Genomic DNA, 16,822 nt, shown 5'->3' with positions numbered 1-16,822 from the left:
ATGCAAGTGAAATGTTTGCGACGCCAGTGTAAGAAACATCACTAGGGATTTTATCATACGTCATGTTAGATGTAGGTAAACGTTCTTTTCAAACTACGTTAATGCGTAGTTGCAGTTTCGTTGAAGCTGTAATAAACGTAGTGATTTATGTTATTGTGTACTCTAAATAAAATATCATCGTTGAAAAAATATAGCTTGTACATTCTGGAAATAACCTGCTCGTTGATTGATTTCAAGTGCAAGCATGTAAGTATTGTAATCATTTTTTAGAAACTGTATAGAAACTTGATGATCGTGTAATAATCGTCTTTATTAAAAAATATTTAACAACAAAATAGCAAAAGAGCAATATTCGTAATCTCATATAAACATTTCCGGCGTTCATGGGAAACATTACGATAGATGTGTATAGATGTGTTATATAGAACACACATTACATGACATGCGCCACAGGCATTGCGTCTTTTGTTTCGATCAATAGATACGGTTTGATATTTTATCTCCGGTCCGTTACACCATTTCGAGTAAGGACAGCGTAAGTATCGTCACGCGTACATAAGATATTTGCCATAGATACTAAAGAAAATAAATTATCGCGTTTTATAATAATCGGTGCGTTTAATAATCAGTACAACAACATAATAGCTCTGTACTTTGCAGTTGATTGAACAAAAATTGTATTTGTATAATTTTCTACAAAAAACGTTAGGCGATAAGTGAGTATGCGTATAATAGTTGCTTTTGGTTTTTCAAACATAATATTTTCTATATTTTCAGATGTAATAATTATATGTGTATGTATACAATTATTCATAATCATTCTTAGACATGCTTTTTTTTACATTAACTTAACTCTGCTAACACGTAGTCAAGATCTTCCCGGAGAGTGAGACTATTTCCCCGTTGTCTTACTAAATCATCTTTCAATCTGTCGACTTGTGCTTTAAGGGGCACAATTGCAACTAAACGTTCTCCGCGTTTTTTTGGGGGGGGGGGCGGAGGGGCTTGTTTGTGTCAAAATATATGTACAATTAAGAGATTCTTATTTGACACGTCGTATAACAATTTGTATCACCTGTAAAGTATTTCGTTGACTTTCTAGAAATTCATCTTCATTTTCAGATTCCTTAGATTCTGATTCTTCTGATTCTGTTTCTTTTTCTTCCTCTTCTTCCTCTTCATTCTTATCGTCATCTTCACTTTCTGATATTAACATTGCCATTTTATCAACTTCTTTCTGAGGATGTTTATACTTCTTTTCTTCTTTCAACAATTTTTGTTGCTGTTTAATTTGATATTTCGTATCCGATGATTGATTAAATTTTGTTTTTTTCTAATCAGATTCGAAATATTGTCAAGAGATCATCAACAGAAGCTTGTCTCGTGTTTAAAAGTTGGGACGATATCGAGAGAGTCAATCAGTACAAGCTGGGACACTCTTAGAGGTACTAATCCTCAGTACTTTCGTGCTTACGGAGATTCGATAAATGTTCGTTCAAGTGACTAAAATTTTCATCGTAGAGGCTTAAAAATGAGCGAAAATAGCGATAAGATCCCTCAGGAAGAAGAAATTGCGCAAAAGGAACCGAAACCCCTGCGCTATCCTCCGTATCCAGGATATTCGTACCACGAACCTGGAAGGCCTGTTTCCAAGTATTCGGCTCGTTATGCTCATCAAAGTTTAGAAAATACTAACATGAGAACTAACGAATCTGACGACAATCCATCAAATAGTTCGTCTGCTGATTCTGGTTCGCCAAATAAAGAAGCTCCTCCTCGTGTAGATGATAAAGAGACCGCAACAGAACTAGATATCGTGGAAAACGATTTTAAAAACGACACATTAAGCGCAAGTAGTCCACTCAGCCCGAAAGATGAACAACCCAAGAATCTCGCTGAACAGGATGATATTTCCAATCAAAACATTGATCAAGATAGTGTGGATACATATGAGATAGAAAGCTCGATAAACAAATATAATAACGACAGAGATCAAAACACAGAAAAGAAGGATACTCAGGAGTTCGAAGTTGAGAAAACCATGCCCTGGTTGCGAATGATTCCCGAGGACAAGAATCTCTCGAGGCAGATGTTCCTTTACTTGACCCACACGGAACTAAAATCGAAGATCGAGGACATCCAGAAGAAAGAGACGCAGGCGTGCAACAAGCACTGTTGGGACGAGGCTCTACGGTTGAGGGACATGAAGAACAGGCTGGAACTAATTCGCGAAAAGAGGATGTATCATACGGAGAACATCGATTTGGACGAAGAATCGAGAAGGTGTGGATTCGACAACATCGATAAGAGGGAAGCGGAACTTCTTCAACGAGAAAAAGTCTGTACGGATTCAACAATGTACAGGTAAATTTTATCAAATTACAATAGTAGTTTCATTTGATTGTTGGAAATGTTATTTCATGACCGTTGGTGACGAACGAGATGATTCGACTATAATATACATAAAATTATATATGTACGAATAGAACTCGAAAATACTTACCTGCAAATGTAATGTAAGTTCTTTTAATGTTCATCTGATGATCAGATCTGGTACAATATCGGTATGTGACCGTGAACGATGTTAAGGGTCTAAGACGACAAATAGCATCTCTCGAATTCGTCGAAATTCGTCAAAGTTGTAACCGAAAGCCGTGTCTCATTCGCGTCTCTTTCTCTCACTCTCTCTTTATCTCTCGATGTACACTAACCGCTTACATTCGTCGAGTGTTTCGTAAATACGTACCAAGGCGTTCGTCATCCCATACGCCGACATTCGACCCTCAATAGATCGCAAATAGGTGGTCTACGATGGAGTCTCTAACGATAAAGACGCGAATGGTATAAGAGTAGATGAATGAAAACATAATAAAAAAGAATTGGGAAGTCGAGTTATAAGTAATCCTGGATCATAAGAATGATGAAAAATATTAGAATTATTTTATTGTAATTTTCTATTAATCTTTAATAATCTTTGTTTTTGTATATATTATTTTAGTGACGATGCAAAAGCCATGTGGAAGAAATGGGTGGACGAAGATGAACAATCTACGATCAAGGACGCTTTAATGCGAAGGGAAGATTTGATGAACAGATTGGAAGAAAAATGGCAGCGCCTAGCAATTCATGAGAAAGAAAAGATCGCACATTCGTACCACATTGTAATGAATGATTCTACTCTGCTAGAGCTGCCTAAACTAGCTGCAACCGTTAACGGCTAGAATGAAACGGTTCCCAGTTTGTTGAGTTAGACCATAAATAGTTTTTACTCGTAGTTCATGATTTTCTGCCCACAGTGTCAGATACTGTTGGATGTATTTGAAGAAAATTTAGAGAATATTTTAATTATAATAAACTATAGATAAAAAAATAAAAATACAAAAAAATAAGACAAAAAGGAAAGAGATATGTTTAACAGTTTATAACTGTTGAAAGTATTACATATAGTGAAAATGTTCCTAATAATTTCGTGCATTTTTTAATATATTAAATGATTGTTTGCAAAATTAGACGCTATAGAACCATTACTTACTTGTAAAAGTTACAAATGTAATTAATGGGTTTTTATTTTCGGTTTAGCATTGTAGTCACTGTGTTGGCAATATCACGTTATTGTTTTTACCTATTACACTTTACAGTCAATTCCAACTATTTTTTCACAGATGTAAATAACGATATTTTACTAATGAGATTACTGAATGTTATATTAGTGCCTTGGAAAAAATGTTCACGAATACAGGATATTAAATAAGTAATGCAGATTCTAAAAAAAAACATAGGTGACTAATAGAAACTTACACTACTTGAATCCAAAATACGTCGAAATATATCAGTGGTTAACATTCCTAATACTAAAATTGTATAAAAACGAAATATTAGGTTCTACTGACCTTGCCAACCAAGAAAATCATTACTCGCTTAATATTCAGTATTCTATGAAATCGAAATGCAACATTTGCATTGATATGAAAGATTTTATTGTCGTATTGCTGAAAATGCGAACGTTTAGTATTTATTTTGCAAGTCTATATGTAAATATATGTATAATATGTAATATGGATGGAAATAAAATATGGATTAAAAAGTACAGATGTGGATAAAAAAACAAATATTAACATTTATAGTCAGTCTTATGAAAGACTCAGCAGATTAGTATACGGACGCCATCATTCGTCGATATATTGTTACAAAAGACGAGGTATATTTATTTCTATTGTGTTTGGATGGGTATCCAACGTGAAGATTACTAATTCATTTAAAAGTTGCAAAAGTAAAGCAGTTTGTGGACCATGTAAACTCATACCCTAATTATAAAATATATTAATTTTTGACTTAAGTTAAGTCAAACGTAATGCCGAATGTTTGTATGTAAACGAATGTACATACGTGATTTCTTTTTTCTTTTTTTTTTTTTTTTTTAATAAATTTACTTTCCCGTTTTATTTTGTTAGCGTGCATATTATGTACGTAATTTAAGAGTGATAATAGTACCGAGCAATAAGAATTTAATTACCTGTAATAATTTAATACTTTCAAATTAACTCTAGCTGTATAATTAAAGTATCTCACATTGTTTGTATCATCTCTGTGAAAAGCTCTCCTAAAGAACACGATCTACCCGTGATTAAAATTCAGCGTATTTTTTTCAATTTAGCTTCGGTATATTCAGTTTCACTATACAAGTATTGTCAGATTGTTTATGACAAGTAAAATTTTTATAAATGGAACAGGTTTTAGGACCATTTAAGATACAAATAATGTTCTAAAACTATAACACTACTGTAAATATATATATATATATATATATATATATAAAAAACAATAGTGATATTCTGATATTTCAAATATAATTTTGAATTTTAAAAATGCCGCTATCATCTCCGCTCATATACCCGGCATTTATTTTTTGCATTTCGCATTCCTTTCCTAATTATATCAGCTGAAATGTCGATGTAACAGAAAAATATAAAAGAGAAAATACCGTTCAATAAAAATTTTATATATTTGTTAACGACGATGACTATACGCCTGTAATGTAAACTATATGCAAGTGAAATGTTTGCGACGCCAGTGTAAGAAGAATCACTAGGGATTTTATCCGACTTCATGTTAGATGTAGGTAAGCGTTCTTTTCAAACCACGTTAATGCGTATTTGCAGTTTCGTTGAAGTCGTAATAAACGTGGTGATTTATGTTATTGTGTATTCTAAATCAAATATCATCGTTGAAAAAATATAGCTTGTATATTCTGGAAATAACCTGCTCGTTGATTGATTTCAAGTGCAAGCATGTAAGTGTTGTATTGATTTTTTAATTTGTAAATAACCTGTATAGAAACTTGATGATCGAATAATAATCGTCTTTATTAAAAAATATTTAACAACAAAATAGCAAAAAAAGCAATATTTGTAATCTCATATAAACATTTTCGGCGTTCGCGAGAAATTTTACGATAGATGTGTATAGATGTGTTGTATAGAAAACTTACATTACATGATATCCTTGACGTTGCGTCTTTTGTTTCGATCAATAAATACGGTTTAATGTTTTATCTCTAGACCGTTACGTCATTAAGTACAGCGTAAGTATCGTTACGCGTACATAAGATATTTACCACAAATACTAAAGAAAACAAATTAATGCGTTTAATAACCGGTACCACAAAATAGTAGCTCTATGCTCTGCAGTCGATTGAACAAAAATCTATTTGTGTAATTTTCTACAAAAGACGCTAGGCGCTAGGTGAGTGTGCGTGTATTAGTTGCGTCTGGTTTTTCAGACATAATATTTTCTATATTTTCAGATGTAATATTTATATGTGTATGTATACAATTGTTCATAATCATTCATAGAAATGTTTTTTTACATTAACTTAACCTAACTCTGCTAACACAGAGTCAAGATCTTCTTGGAGAGTGAAACTATCTTCCCGTTGTTTTACTAATTCATCTTTCAGCCTGTCGACTTGTGCTTTGAGCAGATAATTACCTTTTCTTAATGCAGCTAAACGTCCTTCGTGTTTCTTGGCTTGTTTCTGTTAAAATATATATACAATTAAAAGATTCTTATGTAACATGTTATCGTATAACAGTTTGTATTACCTGTAATGTATTTCGTTGACCTTCCAGAGATTGATCTTCATCTTCTGTTTCAGTTTCTTCGTCTTCAGATTCTTCAGATTCTGATTCTTCTGATTCTGTTTCTTCTTCTTCCTCTTCCTCTTCATCTTCATCCTTATCGTCATCACTTTCTGATATTAACTTTGCCATTTTATCAACTTCTTCCTGAAGATGTTTATACTTTTTCCTTTCTTCTTTCAACAATTGTTGTTGCTGTTTAATTTGATCTTTTAACGCGTGTCTTTCTTTTCTGGCATTAACAGCTTTGTCCCTATTTGATAAAATTGACATTAGTTTCTTTATTATATATTAAACTTTAATATATTATTACTCACTTGAAATTTTTAATCTTGGTTATCAAAAGTTTGATCTCTCTTTGTAACCGTTTCTCTGCTGCCCTTGGATCTCTGTCATCTTCTTCCTCTGAACTTTCTTCTTCCTCTTCTTCACTTTCACTCGGTTCTTTTTTATCTATACTTTTTTGAGAAGCTATTTTTGCTACATCTTTTGCACTTGGACAACCAGCCAGTGCCATTCCTGAAACATTGTACCAAGCTGCTTCGTGGCCATCATCTGCTAGCTCAATTATTGGTACAGGCTCAAACTCTTGCTCTAATTTGCAAAGCGTTTAATAAAGAAGCAAAATTAGTATAAGCGTAAGCAGGTTTAGTACTATTAATGAAAAACTAATAACAAGTCAGATCAGATATTTAGTTTTTCATTAAAAGTTTTTGTTATGCATGTTGTTAAAATATTTCTAAGATCATGATTTTTTAGTATTACGTATATAATATGTGCGAATGATCTTAAGTAGAAATGAAAGTTAAGTAGCCCAGTCTAAGTTAAGTAAGTTAAGTAGCTGTAAATATTCATTGGCTTGTACCAGCTTTCATTCGTCTTTCTAAAGCAGCATACATCCTTCTTATTTCCTCCAATTCATTTTTTAGTTTGTCTCTTTCGCCCGAGACAATCGCATATTCTTTCTCAAATTTCTCAGCATCTTCTCTTGCTTGCTGAGCGTCCCTTTTCAATGATTCTGTAATTTGCTCGTCGTACTTCCTTTGTTCTTGCACGCTTTTCTGAGATTTTGCATGGTCGACTTCGGCTTCAAGATTTAAAATCCTTGCCTGTAGGAAACATCAAGGAAAATCAACAGATTGTCGCCGTTTTTTCCGACGATACTCTGACTTAACAATACTTTAAGAAACGTACTTGTAATTTTTTGTTCTCCTTTTCTAATGCCTCCTTATTTCTAAGTTCAAGCGCAAGCATTTGTTTAGTACTTTGTAAGTCATCCCTTACGGCATCAATGTCGTCCATGTCATCCGAAATAGTGTCATCCGTGGGTTCTTCAGACTTTTGCATTTGCTCCTCTATCGTCAGCTGCCTTCGGAATTTCCTCAAGCCCTGTAGCATTGGTCTCGATCGATCGTTGGTCTGTACTCTCTTTAATTTTACACCTTCCTGAATCTGCTTCAGCAATTGGTTATGCATGTTCGATTTTTCAGATTCGAACACAAAGTGTGCCTTCCCTAGTTAGAAACACTCTATCAGTACAACTGACACACATCCACCGTTTATAATAAATACAATTCAGAGACAATCTCTATGATTCCAACCTTAGAGTTCATTTAGGGGATAAAGGAAATAGGAAAAAGAGGGTATGTCGATAAAAACCCACTAAACACGAAGACAACAGTTAATTCAACGATAATAATATTATTAAGCTACAGACGAGAGGGGTTCTCTTCTAGGAGAACGGGATCAGAACAATAGCTACTGTGTGTACTACAAACAGGTCATATCACAGTTCAGAAACAAAAGCTGATCGAATGAAAGCTTATTAACAATTTAATTAATTATACTCGTACGAGCCCCTTTTAGATCGACATTCACAAGGATAAAAAGAGGGTTCGAGGGGTACGTAACAAAACAAAAGGGTTTTCTACTAGCGACTAATCGACAAACACGGTGAAATCGGTTGTTCGTTCCGAAAAGTATCACCCAAGGGAAATCTGAGTAGAATCGAAGTTCGATCGACGATCACCTGCTGGATCAGCTGTAACCTTGTTCACCCTTTCGATCAAGGGCGCACTTCTGTCATTGCACTTCACGTGTCTCAAAGGTTTTCCGCTTTCCACTTCTTTCATCATGCTTGCCCAGTCAGGACGTTTCCGTGGTCTCTGTTTCAACATTTCCAGTTGTTGTTGTTGCGTGTCGTTTAGTGGCGGAAGATCTTTCAAGATCGTTCTACTCGGAGGTGGTGGCGGAGGTCTTGGGGGTGGTGGTGGCGGGATCGCTGCCCTCGACGAGCTTTTTGATAATGTCGGCGCTCCTATTTATACGAAAATTTTATTTTTATCCTGACCGAATGGTATCGCAAATTTTTGTGCCTTTTACGTTTCATACATGATCATTACCGCGAAGAAAGTGAAATTAGTTGAAAACGTTTGTTGCGTTTAACATGATATATAACTGTCGCGTTGGCGCAACATAAAAGGTATCGATTAGAATAGATCTGATAATTTTGTAACGTTTATGATAATATTACGAATGTTTATGGTTTATGGTTAAGCTTTGTCTTTACGGAGAGGTTCATGCCGTTACCTGTAGTGCTCTCACTCTTGGAGAGAGGTATCGTGTCACCTCGAGATCGGGACCTCTCGATTCGAACCTGTCGTTCGAGCTGTGGCCTCGAATTTGGCTCTTGTCGTCCATTCTCGCGAAGCTTCGTCGGTGCCGGTTGACTGCTCGTATTCTTCTCGCTTTTAGGCTGTGACGGGATTATTGTGATCTTGCTCTGTTTACGTGGCTGTGTTTCCGCCGAGGGCTTCGCTTCTGGTTTCGATACACTCTATAAACCAATAAACAGTTTTATTTCTCTCCTTTGAATTTCTTACCATTTTATCGATATATCACCTTTTATCAAGATTTTCACTAGGAATTTTTTCCTCTTCTATAAAGTATTTTGTTAAAGTATTTTCTTATCCCTAACGAACAGTACTTCGTAGTGTCTTTATACGTTTTAAAAATATGCCTTCCACTTCTTTCGCGTTTATTCTATTTTCATCTACTTGAGACGTTTTTCGCCAGGAGCCTAAATATTACGTTTATCGTACTAGTAATATTTACATGCCAATCGCCAGTCGTCGCGTACTCAGTTTTTCGGTTACAATCACTTTACTGTTTACGATCGACGAATATTTATGTTCGCAGCAGTTTTGTATCTCAGATCAGCCTGTTGGCGATTACTCGCAGGACTCGTTGATTATGACGCGTGGTAAAAGGAAGAAAATGATAGTACGTCGTGCGTGCCGCGAAAGATTGTCGTATTGGAAAATAGATAAAAAGAAAAAGACCGTACTCCCCCACCTAGTATCCTTCGTTCCTAAAGAAAGAAAGTCTCGAGAATTCTCTTGGCAAGTATCGATGTTCGTTCGGTCGTCTTTAAATAATCTAATTCGCACTTGCTCCGCGCTCCTTTTCAATCTAGAAACTTCGATCATTATTTTTCCTGATATTGTACTGTTTCTTCTTTTTGAAAAGAACGTACTACTTCTTTGTTGATCCTATCGCTTTATGAAAGAAAATTGAAGCGTGGGTGCGAAAATTGGGATGATTATCGGAACACAGAAACGTCCAGATCTTTACAGTAGAATTTGCAAATCCAGCACAACTTATCGGTATATTTACGCAAAACCGTAATATAAACTCGTTAAGAAACTGGCGGAAGACGCAGCTGGCAAGACAGTTGAAATAGAAACGCGTGTTCTTTAAATAATCGTGACCCAGAGGCTTATATGCGAGGACCCGTAAGGCTAGCCTTCTCTGTCTGATCGTGCTTGTATCGAGAAAATCAAATTAATTCAATCCCTTTGATGTCTCATGTAGGCAGGTGTACGAACAGCTTCACGATTCTAATAAATCTCCGTTTAATTATATTAAAATCCGATAATCCATTTGCATAATTCGAACTTTAAAACGAATCGATAGGTTTCTATCATCCGAGAAGCTCGATCGTATTACCAATCATGGGATTAAAAACTTCCTTATCGTATGAAACGTTTGCGATTAAAGAAATTCTAGCGCAAACAGAATATTTATAGAAAACAGGTTATTTTTGTATTATGTTAATTGGATTATTCATAGGAGAATGAATAGAGCGATATTTTTGGAATTTCTGAATTTCGTATTTGTTGGAAAATTTTCAACTTAACTGTTCGATAGAAAATTTCGTATGCGCTTTATGCGCTGAAATATCGAGATGTAGCGAAAGTGATGGCGGATTTCGTAAATTGCAATCGAACTCGTCGATGATCTAACTACTCGCGACAGTTGTAAACAATAGCGTGACGCGAATGATCATGACGTTTCCACGTGTCTTTGGAACTTCGAACATCACGTTTCTCGCGTTTTCGCACGATCGAGGATCCATTCGTGTTCGTGGTCGTTTCGCGTGGCCCATTGCCAAAATATCAAAAGTACGCGTTTTCGAATCGTCGCACGACGAAAAATGCAAATAAACAAAAGTACGATAACTCGGATGATCGGCATAGGCGGCGTAGTTGATTTACACACGTACACAAGCGCATACAACGAATCGTAAATATTTCCACAAATTAGCTGCTCGCTGTTTTTCCAAGCGTAATTTCATATTTCTAATAATAATCGCACTACGTTGTATAATTCAGATGCAACGCCCTTGTAAATTTCTACTTGTCGAAACGATTATACGCGAGAACTTGTTACTCGACACCCACGCATGTTATTAATAGTCAAGCCTGGTGACTTTGAAACCTAATATCTGAATGGAAAAAGACTGCACAAGGCGGGCCTGATTCTTCGTCGTTTCTAGTAGCATAAGTCCGTATTTGATCAGACAATGAGCTAGCGCCCTGACGATCCCGAAACCAGACAAAAAAAGCAAATTCAACCGGTGGACGTGTAATTTGTTTGACGTAAATTGAAATTGGCTTTTGCGAATAATTCTTTCGTATCGTTCGTATAATCCATTTTATCGCGTGTTAAAAGTTGACAAATATGACAAAGTAAATTGAGAAAAGAAAGACTCACTTTTAACGTAACTTGGGTAAACGGAGGTGGTTCCTCGACTTTTGATTTCGAATCTCTTCTGGAATTGAGGGTCCAGGGTGCAGTAGGCATAGGTAAAGGTGACGGACCATCTTTGACCCAAGGTGGCCTGAAGGTGGTCCTCTGCGGTGGTGGTTGACCACCGGCACCAGGCATTCTTCTTTATTCTGTCACAGGGTTCTCTTCTCGTCTTAGCTTCGACTTTCCTATCGACTTCCACCTGTCGATGGAATTAGACAAAGAGGCACGGGGATCTGTGTATCGGCTCTGGGCGTGCGTAATGACGAGGATCCTCTCGAGGACGTGTACGATGCGCCACTGACGGACTCCTGGACGACGAAATGAAAAGGTGGGGATCGGTTTTACGTGGGAGAGCCACGACCCACTTTCCTCGAGACGTTTTACACTCGGGAAATCTTCCGGATTGTCCTCGCGGTTCACTGGTCCCGTTGGACCTAAGCGAAGAGATCTCGCGACCGAATTAGGATCCCTTTTAGATCTACGAACGATTGATCCTCGCCAACGTCGACAAGAGGAATTACCGAAGAGCGAAGTGGTTGAGAATTTTTGGGAGTCTGGGAAAGATTGAGACCTGGACCACACATCAGGGCCACGACTGCACCTCCCTAACCGCGTGATATTTTCGTCGACGTGACGTCACAGAAAGACGCAAGCTCGAAATAGAAGACGGTCCTCTTCTTCTAGGATGTTTTCGGTGACTCTCTCGGTTGAAACGCCTCTTCGCTTGATCCTACGACGTATCCCACGTCTGTTTACGATGCATCCGTGTGCCGATCGACACGAAGGTCGGATCGATCATCGCGGACGTTCACGAGATGAACATCGTTCGATGAATCTGTTCGACCTACTAACGCTTTGGCACTTTGCGCGTCGATGATATAATAATCGGATAATAAAGACGATATGTAATTATTTTTTATAAAATATCGTATCATCGATAAAACGAAATTACTGCACCAATTTTATCAATAAACCATCGTTGCCATCGCTCTATTCGATGATTGATTAAATCTTGTTTTTTTCCAATCAGATTCGAAATATTGTCAAGAGATCATCAACAGAAGCTTGTCTCGTGTTTAAAGGGTGGGACGATATCGAGAGAGGCAATACCAGCTAGCTGCGCAGAAACACAACCAGGCGTTGCTCAAGCACGATTATTACCAGCAAATCGCGAGATACTTCGAACGAGAGTGCCGAATCGCCAAGCACTACGATTCTTGGAATTATAGGAATTTAGACCCCAAAGGTGAGCTCGAGAAGGCTAAAAAAGCGGAAAGGTTACATGTCAGAAGGAACAAATTGAGAAATTTGTTGAAGGAGGAGGATGAAACGTACAGAAGAGAATTGGAGGAACGAAAAAGAGTAAAAAGCCGCGAGGAAGAAACGTCGTTAGAGGCTTTGAGGCAAAAATTACGAGAGAAACGCGCAGAACAGAGTCTGTATCTACCTAGAACTTGTCGAAGATATCAATCTTACTTCGTCTGTCCCAAAGAATCGACCAATACGGGGTGGGACACTCTCAGAGGTACCAATCTTCAATATTCTCGTGCTTACAGAGATTCGATAAACGTTGTCCGTCCAATCGATCAAAATTTTCGTCGTAGAGGCTCGAAAATGACCGAAGATAGCAATAAGACCTCTCACGAGCAAGAAATTGTACAAACAGAACCAGAACCTTTGCGCTATCCTCCGTATCCAGGATATTCGTACCATGAACCTGGCAGACCTGTTTCCAAATACTCGGCCCGTTATGCTCATAGAAGTTTAGAAAATACTAACATGAGAACTAACGAACCTGACGACCACCCAAGTAGTCCGTCTCCGGCTTCTGCTTCGCCAAATAGAGAAATTCCTCCTCGTGTAGATGATAAAGAGTCCGCCACAGAACTAGATAACAAACAAAACGATTCTAAAAACGACACAATAAGCGGAAGTAGTCCAGTCAGCCCGAAAGACGAACAATCCAAGAATCTCGCTGAACAGGATGATATTTCCAATCAAAAAATCGATCAAGATAGTGTGGATACATGTGAGGTAGAAAGCTCGATAAACAAATACAATAACGACAGAGATCAAAACACAGAAAAGAGGGATACTCGACAGTTCGAAGTTGAGAAAACCATGCCCTGGTTGCGAATGATTCCCGAGGACAAGAATCTCTCGAGGCAGATGTTCCTTTACTTGACTCACAAGGAGCTGAAATCCAAGATCGAGGACATCAAGAAGAGAGAGACGCACGCGTGCAACAAGCAGTGTTGGGACGAGGCTTTGCGGCTGAGGGATATGAAGAATAGGCTGGAACTAATTCGCGAAAAGAGGATGTATCATACGGAAAACCTCGATTTGGACGAAGAATCGAGAAAATGGGGATTCGTCAACATCGATAAGAGGGAAGCGGAACTTCTTCAACGAGAAAAAGTCTGTACGGATTCAACAATGTACAGGTAAATTTTAACAAATTACAATAATAGATTCATTTGATTGTTGGAAATGTTATTTCATGACCGTTGGTGACGAACGAGATTATTCGACTATAATATACATAAAATTATATATGTACGAATAGAACTCGAAAATACTTATCTGCAAATGTATTGTAAGTTCCTTTAATGTTCATCTGATGACCAGATTTGTTACAATATCGGTATGTGACCGTGAACGATGTTAAGGGTCTAGGACGACGAATAGCACCTCTCGAATTAGTCGAGATTCGTCGATGTTGCAACCGAAAGCCGTGACTCACTCATGTCTCTCTCCCTCACTCTTTATCTCTTGATGTGCACCAACCGCTTACACGCATCGAGTGTTTCGTAAATACGTGCCAAGGCGTTCGTCATCCTGTACGCCTTACGTTCGGTCCTCGATAGATCGCAAATAGGTGGTCTACGATGGAGTCTCTAACGATAAAGACGCGAATGGTACAAGGATAGATGGGTGAAAACATAATAAAAAAGAATTGGGAAGTCGAGTTATAAGTAATCCTGGATCATAAGGATGATGAAAAGTACTAGAATTATTTTATTGTAATTTTCTAGTAATCTTTAATAATCTTTGTTTTTGTATATATTATTTTAGTGAAGATGCAAAAGCCATGTGGAAGAAATGGGTGCACGAAGATGAACAATCCGTGATCAAGGAGGCTCTGGTGCGAAGGGAAAATTTGATGGACAAATTGGAAAAAGAATGGCAGCGCCTAGCAATTCATGAGAAAGAAAAAATCGCACAATCGTACCAGATCGTAACGAACGATTCTGCTCTACAAGAGGCGCCTAAACTAGCTGCAGCTGTTAACGCGGCTAAAATGAAATCGGTCTCCAGTTCCTTAAATTAGACCATAAATCATATTTTACATTTACTCGTAGTTCATGATTTTCTGCCCACGGTGACGGATACTGTTGGATATACTTGAAGAAAATTTAGAGAACTTATTCAATTATAGTAAACTATAGGTAAAAAAATAAAAATACAAAAAAATAAGATAAAAAGGAAAGAGATATGTTTAACAGTTTGTAACTGTTAAACGTTATTGAAGACTGATTATATTCTTATTAAATTCCTGTTTCGTTAAAAAAAGTATTACATATATTGAAATTGTGCCTAATCATTTTGTATATTTTTCAATATTTTAAATGATTGTAAAATTGGACGGTATAGAACCATTACTTGTAACAGTTACATATTTAATTACTGGATTTTTATTTCAATTTTATCATTTCTATTATCTCTAATCGCTTTTATGTTAGCAGTATTACAATATTGTTATTATCTACTACCCTTTACCGTCAATTCCAATTTATTATTCACAAATGTTTATGACGATATTTTACTAATGACATTACTGTACATTGCATTATTGTCTTGGAAATAAAATGAACTTGGAAGTAACGGCGCATTTTTTCTATGTTTATAATTTGAAAAATCTCAATTTTACTATCTATATGTATATGTATAAAGTAGAAATGTATCGACTAGGGTTTTGGCCAACTAGTCGACTAGCCAATTGTGTCGACTAGCCAAAGAACTAGTGTTCTTTTTTGTTATGATAAAAGTTGAAAGTAATGTCCAAAGTTCCTAGTTAACTGGTAACTATTTCGCTTATTTCAATCTAATACTAATTACTGTATTGAATTTTGTATGTGATAATTATGTAACGTTAAAATATGTACTTATAAGTAAGTAGGTATACTACATATTAAAAAATAGTAAAATTATGCTAATGACAATGAAAAAAGAATATTATATATATTTTTATTTTTATGCCTTATCAAGTTATTTTTATTGCCTTATAATACTGAAAATTTAGGACTGATCAATTTGTCTCTTTTGTCGACTAGCCTCCTTCTGTAAAAGTCGCTTCACCACTAATACGATGTAATGTGGCGAATTTCAAATTTGCCGCGAAAGATTGCACGCCGATAAAATTTGAAATCATTTTCTGTTTGGTACGCAAGATGGCGTGGCGAGGTTGGCAGTCGACTCACGAAAATAGCGCGCAGCACTCGTGTTCGCCGTTATAAAGTTGCGTTTATTTGTAATTATTGATACTGTCAAGACGTGTTTAAGTGATAATTAGTGCATCAATCACCAAAACCACAATGAGAACGTGTTTGTCCACACAGAGGCACTCATCCTTGTATACTTCACATGCTTTCGGCGATTCTTCAGTCTTCAGTTAGTTAAGTACAAACTTTGCTTATATATATTTTATAAAGAATTACATAATTTTCTGCCTGTAACATGTAATAAAAAATGTATCATATGCTAGATTTTGTTACTATTATGACAATTTGTCGTCACAAAAAAGTTTGATTGTATAATACATTTAGTGCTACATGTTCCAGATGAGTACATATTATCATATAACTATATCAAACATATAATACGTGAATTTCTATTCCCTTAATGATAAACGACGTATAACCTGAAAAATATACAAATCATGCTATCGTTCGTAATAGGAAATATGCTTTCGAAAAGTGAGAAAGTATCGCACGTGCGTCGCGAATACTATACGTATATGCGTATATGTATATCAACAAACGTTTACAGTACCGCGAATTCCAATAGAATCTGTTTTTTTCATTACCACATGTGTTTAGTTACAAGTTGTGACAACAAATCGAGGATAGCGGCCTTAGTACTTTATTATTGTTTCCATTCGGATCTGTTAATTAAGGGGCAACTTTTTTTTCGTCTGAACGAAGGCACGAAAGAATTTCCAAGGAATTCGCGGTAGCATAAGCTAGGTGGTCGCCATTAATCGTCAGGCATACCCCGTGACAACGACCAAATTAGTCGGCCGATCCGTCAAAAAGAGCATTTCTGTGGTAGGCGTGCATTATATCCTCCGCGGACCGAGCGCCACATGGCACTTTGCGCGCAGACACGCCTGCGCATTCACCTTCCGAGTATTCTACGGCAAATGTGTTTGCATATACAGTGTTGTTTAAGCGTTATTACGTTAACGTCGGTTCTACTTTTTTAAATTATTCCGAAACTGAGGGAAAATTTGTAATTTAAATCATTTAAATGGACATTTCATAGAAATATTTATATTTATTCATTTGGAAAAATATTTGATGGGAAGTCTC

The 16,822-nt window shown here is 36.6% G+C and overlaps 3 protein-coding genes across 8 annotated transcripts; 2 read left to right on the top strand and 1 right to left on the bottom strand.

Moving 5' to 3' along the window:
* The first annotated feature begins 81 nt into the window (after window positions 1–81).
* Window positions 82–15,116, top strand: LOC117206766. 5 transcript variants are annotated; one of them, XM_033446384.1, is made up of 4 exons: window positions 82–246; window positions 11,387–11,559; window positions 12,314–13,675; window positions 14,307–15,116. In XM_033446384.1, exons 2-4 carry the CDS (start codon window positions 11,552–11,554, stop codon window positions 14,560–14,562), a joined length of 1,626 nt encoding a protein of 541 aa, XP_033302275.1. In that variant the 5' UTR covers window positions 82–246; window positions 11,387–11,551; the 3' UTR covers window positions 14,563–15,116. The 5 variants fall into 5 exon arrangements, with proteins under 5 accessions (XP_033302275.1, XP_033302277.1, XP_033302276.1 ...); XM_033446383.1 differs by lacking the exon at window positions 82–246 and adding an exon at window positions 5,181–5,290; XM_033446386.1 differs by lacking the exon at window positions 11,387–11,559.
* Window positions 423–4,079, top strand: LOC117206768. The gene is made up of 4 exons (XM_033446388.1): window positions 423–535; window positions 1,342–1,445; window positions 1,524–2,364; window positions 2,999–4,079. The coding sequence occupies exons 1-4, from the start codon at window positions 438–440 to the stop codon at window positions 3,219–3,221; spliced, it is 1,266 nt and encodes a 421-aa protein (XP_033302279.1). The 5' UTR covers window positions 423–437; the 3' UTR covers window positions 3,222–4,079.
* Window positions 5,621–11,548, bottom strand: LOC117206764 (trichohyalin-like). 2 transcript variants are annotated; one of them, XM_033446380.1, is made up of 8 exons: window positions 11,193–11,548; window positions 8,727–8,973; window positions 8,167–8,454; window positions 7,332–7,651; window positions 7,003–7,246; window positions 6,455–6,731; window positions 6,102–6,390; window positions 5,621–6,034 (listed from the first exon to the last, which is right to left on the bottom strand). In XM_033446380.1, the coding sequence occupies exons 1-8, from the start codon at window positions 11,364–11,366 to the stop codon at window positions 5,873–5,875; spliced, it is 2,001 nt and encodes a 666-aa protein (XP_033302271.1). In that variant the 5' UTR covers window positions 11,367–11,548; the 3' UTR covers window positions 5,621–5,872. The 2 variants fall into 2 exon arrangements, with proteins under 2 accessions (XP_033302271.1, XP_033302272.1); XM_033446381.1 differs by having other exon boundaries at window positions 6,455–6,656.
* Window positions 15,117–16,822: the final 1,706 nt, after the last annotated feature.

This window comes from Bombus bifarius, unplaced genomic scaffold, assembly GCF_011952205.1.
Source record: "Bombus bifarius isolate JDL3187 unplaced genomic scaffold, Bbif_JDL3187 scf7180000008008, whole genome shotgun sequence".
In the NCBI taxonomy this organism is placed as follows: domain Eukaryota; kingdom Metazoa; phylum Arthropoda; class Insecta; order Hymenoptera; family Apidae; genus Bombus; species Bombus bifarius.
Note: the sequence above shows the minus strand (reverse complement) of the source record. Positions and strands in the feature narration are given on the sequence as shown.

Excerpts from the sequence above, each read along its gene's own strand:
- LOC117206766 (XM_033446384.1), top strand. Across the intron at positions 13,676-14,306 it reads ACGGATTCAACAATGTACAG|TGAAGATGCAAAAGCCATGT; the intron begins GTAAATTTTAAC and ends ATATTATTTTAG.
- LOC117206768 (XM_033446388.1), top strand. The coding sequence starts at position 438 with ATGACATGCGCCACAGGCATTGCGTCTTTTGTTTCGATCAATAGATAC. Across the intron at positions 1,446-1,523 it reads AAGCTGGGACACTCTTAGAG|GCTTAAAAATGAGCGAAAAT; the intron begins GTACTAATCCTC and ends TTCATCGTAGAG. Across the intron at positions 2,365-2,998 it reads ACGGATTCAACAATGTACAG|TGACGATGCAAAAGCCATGT; the intron begins GTAAATTTTATC and ends ATATTATTTTAG.
- LOC117206764 (XM_033446380.1), bottom strand. The coding sequence starts at position 11,366 with ATGCCTGGTGCCGGTGGTCAACCACCACCGCAGAGGACCACCTTCAGG. Across the intron at positions 8,974-11,192 it reads TTACCCAAGTTACGTTAAAA|AGTGTATCGAAACCAGAAGC; the intron begins GTGAGTCTTTCT and ends ATTGGTTTATAG. Across the intron at positions 7,247-7,331 it reads AGGAGAACAAAAAATTACAA|GCAAGGATTTTAAATCTTGA; the intron begins GTACGTTTCTTA and ends TGTTTCCTACAG.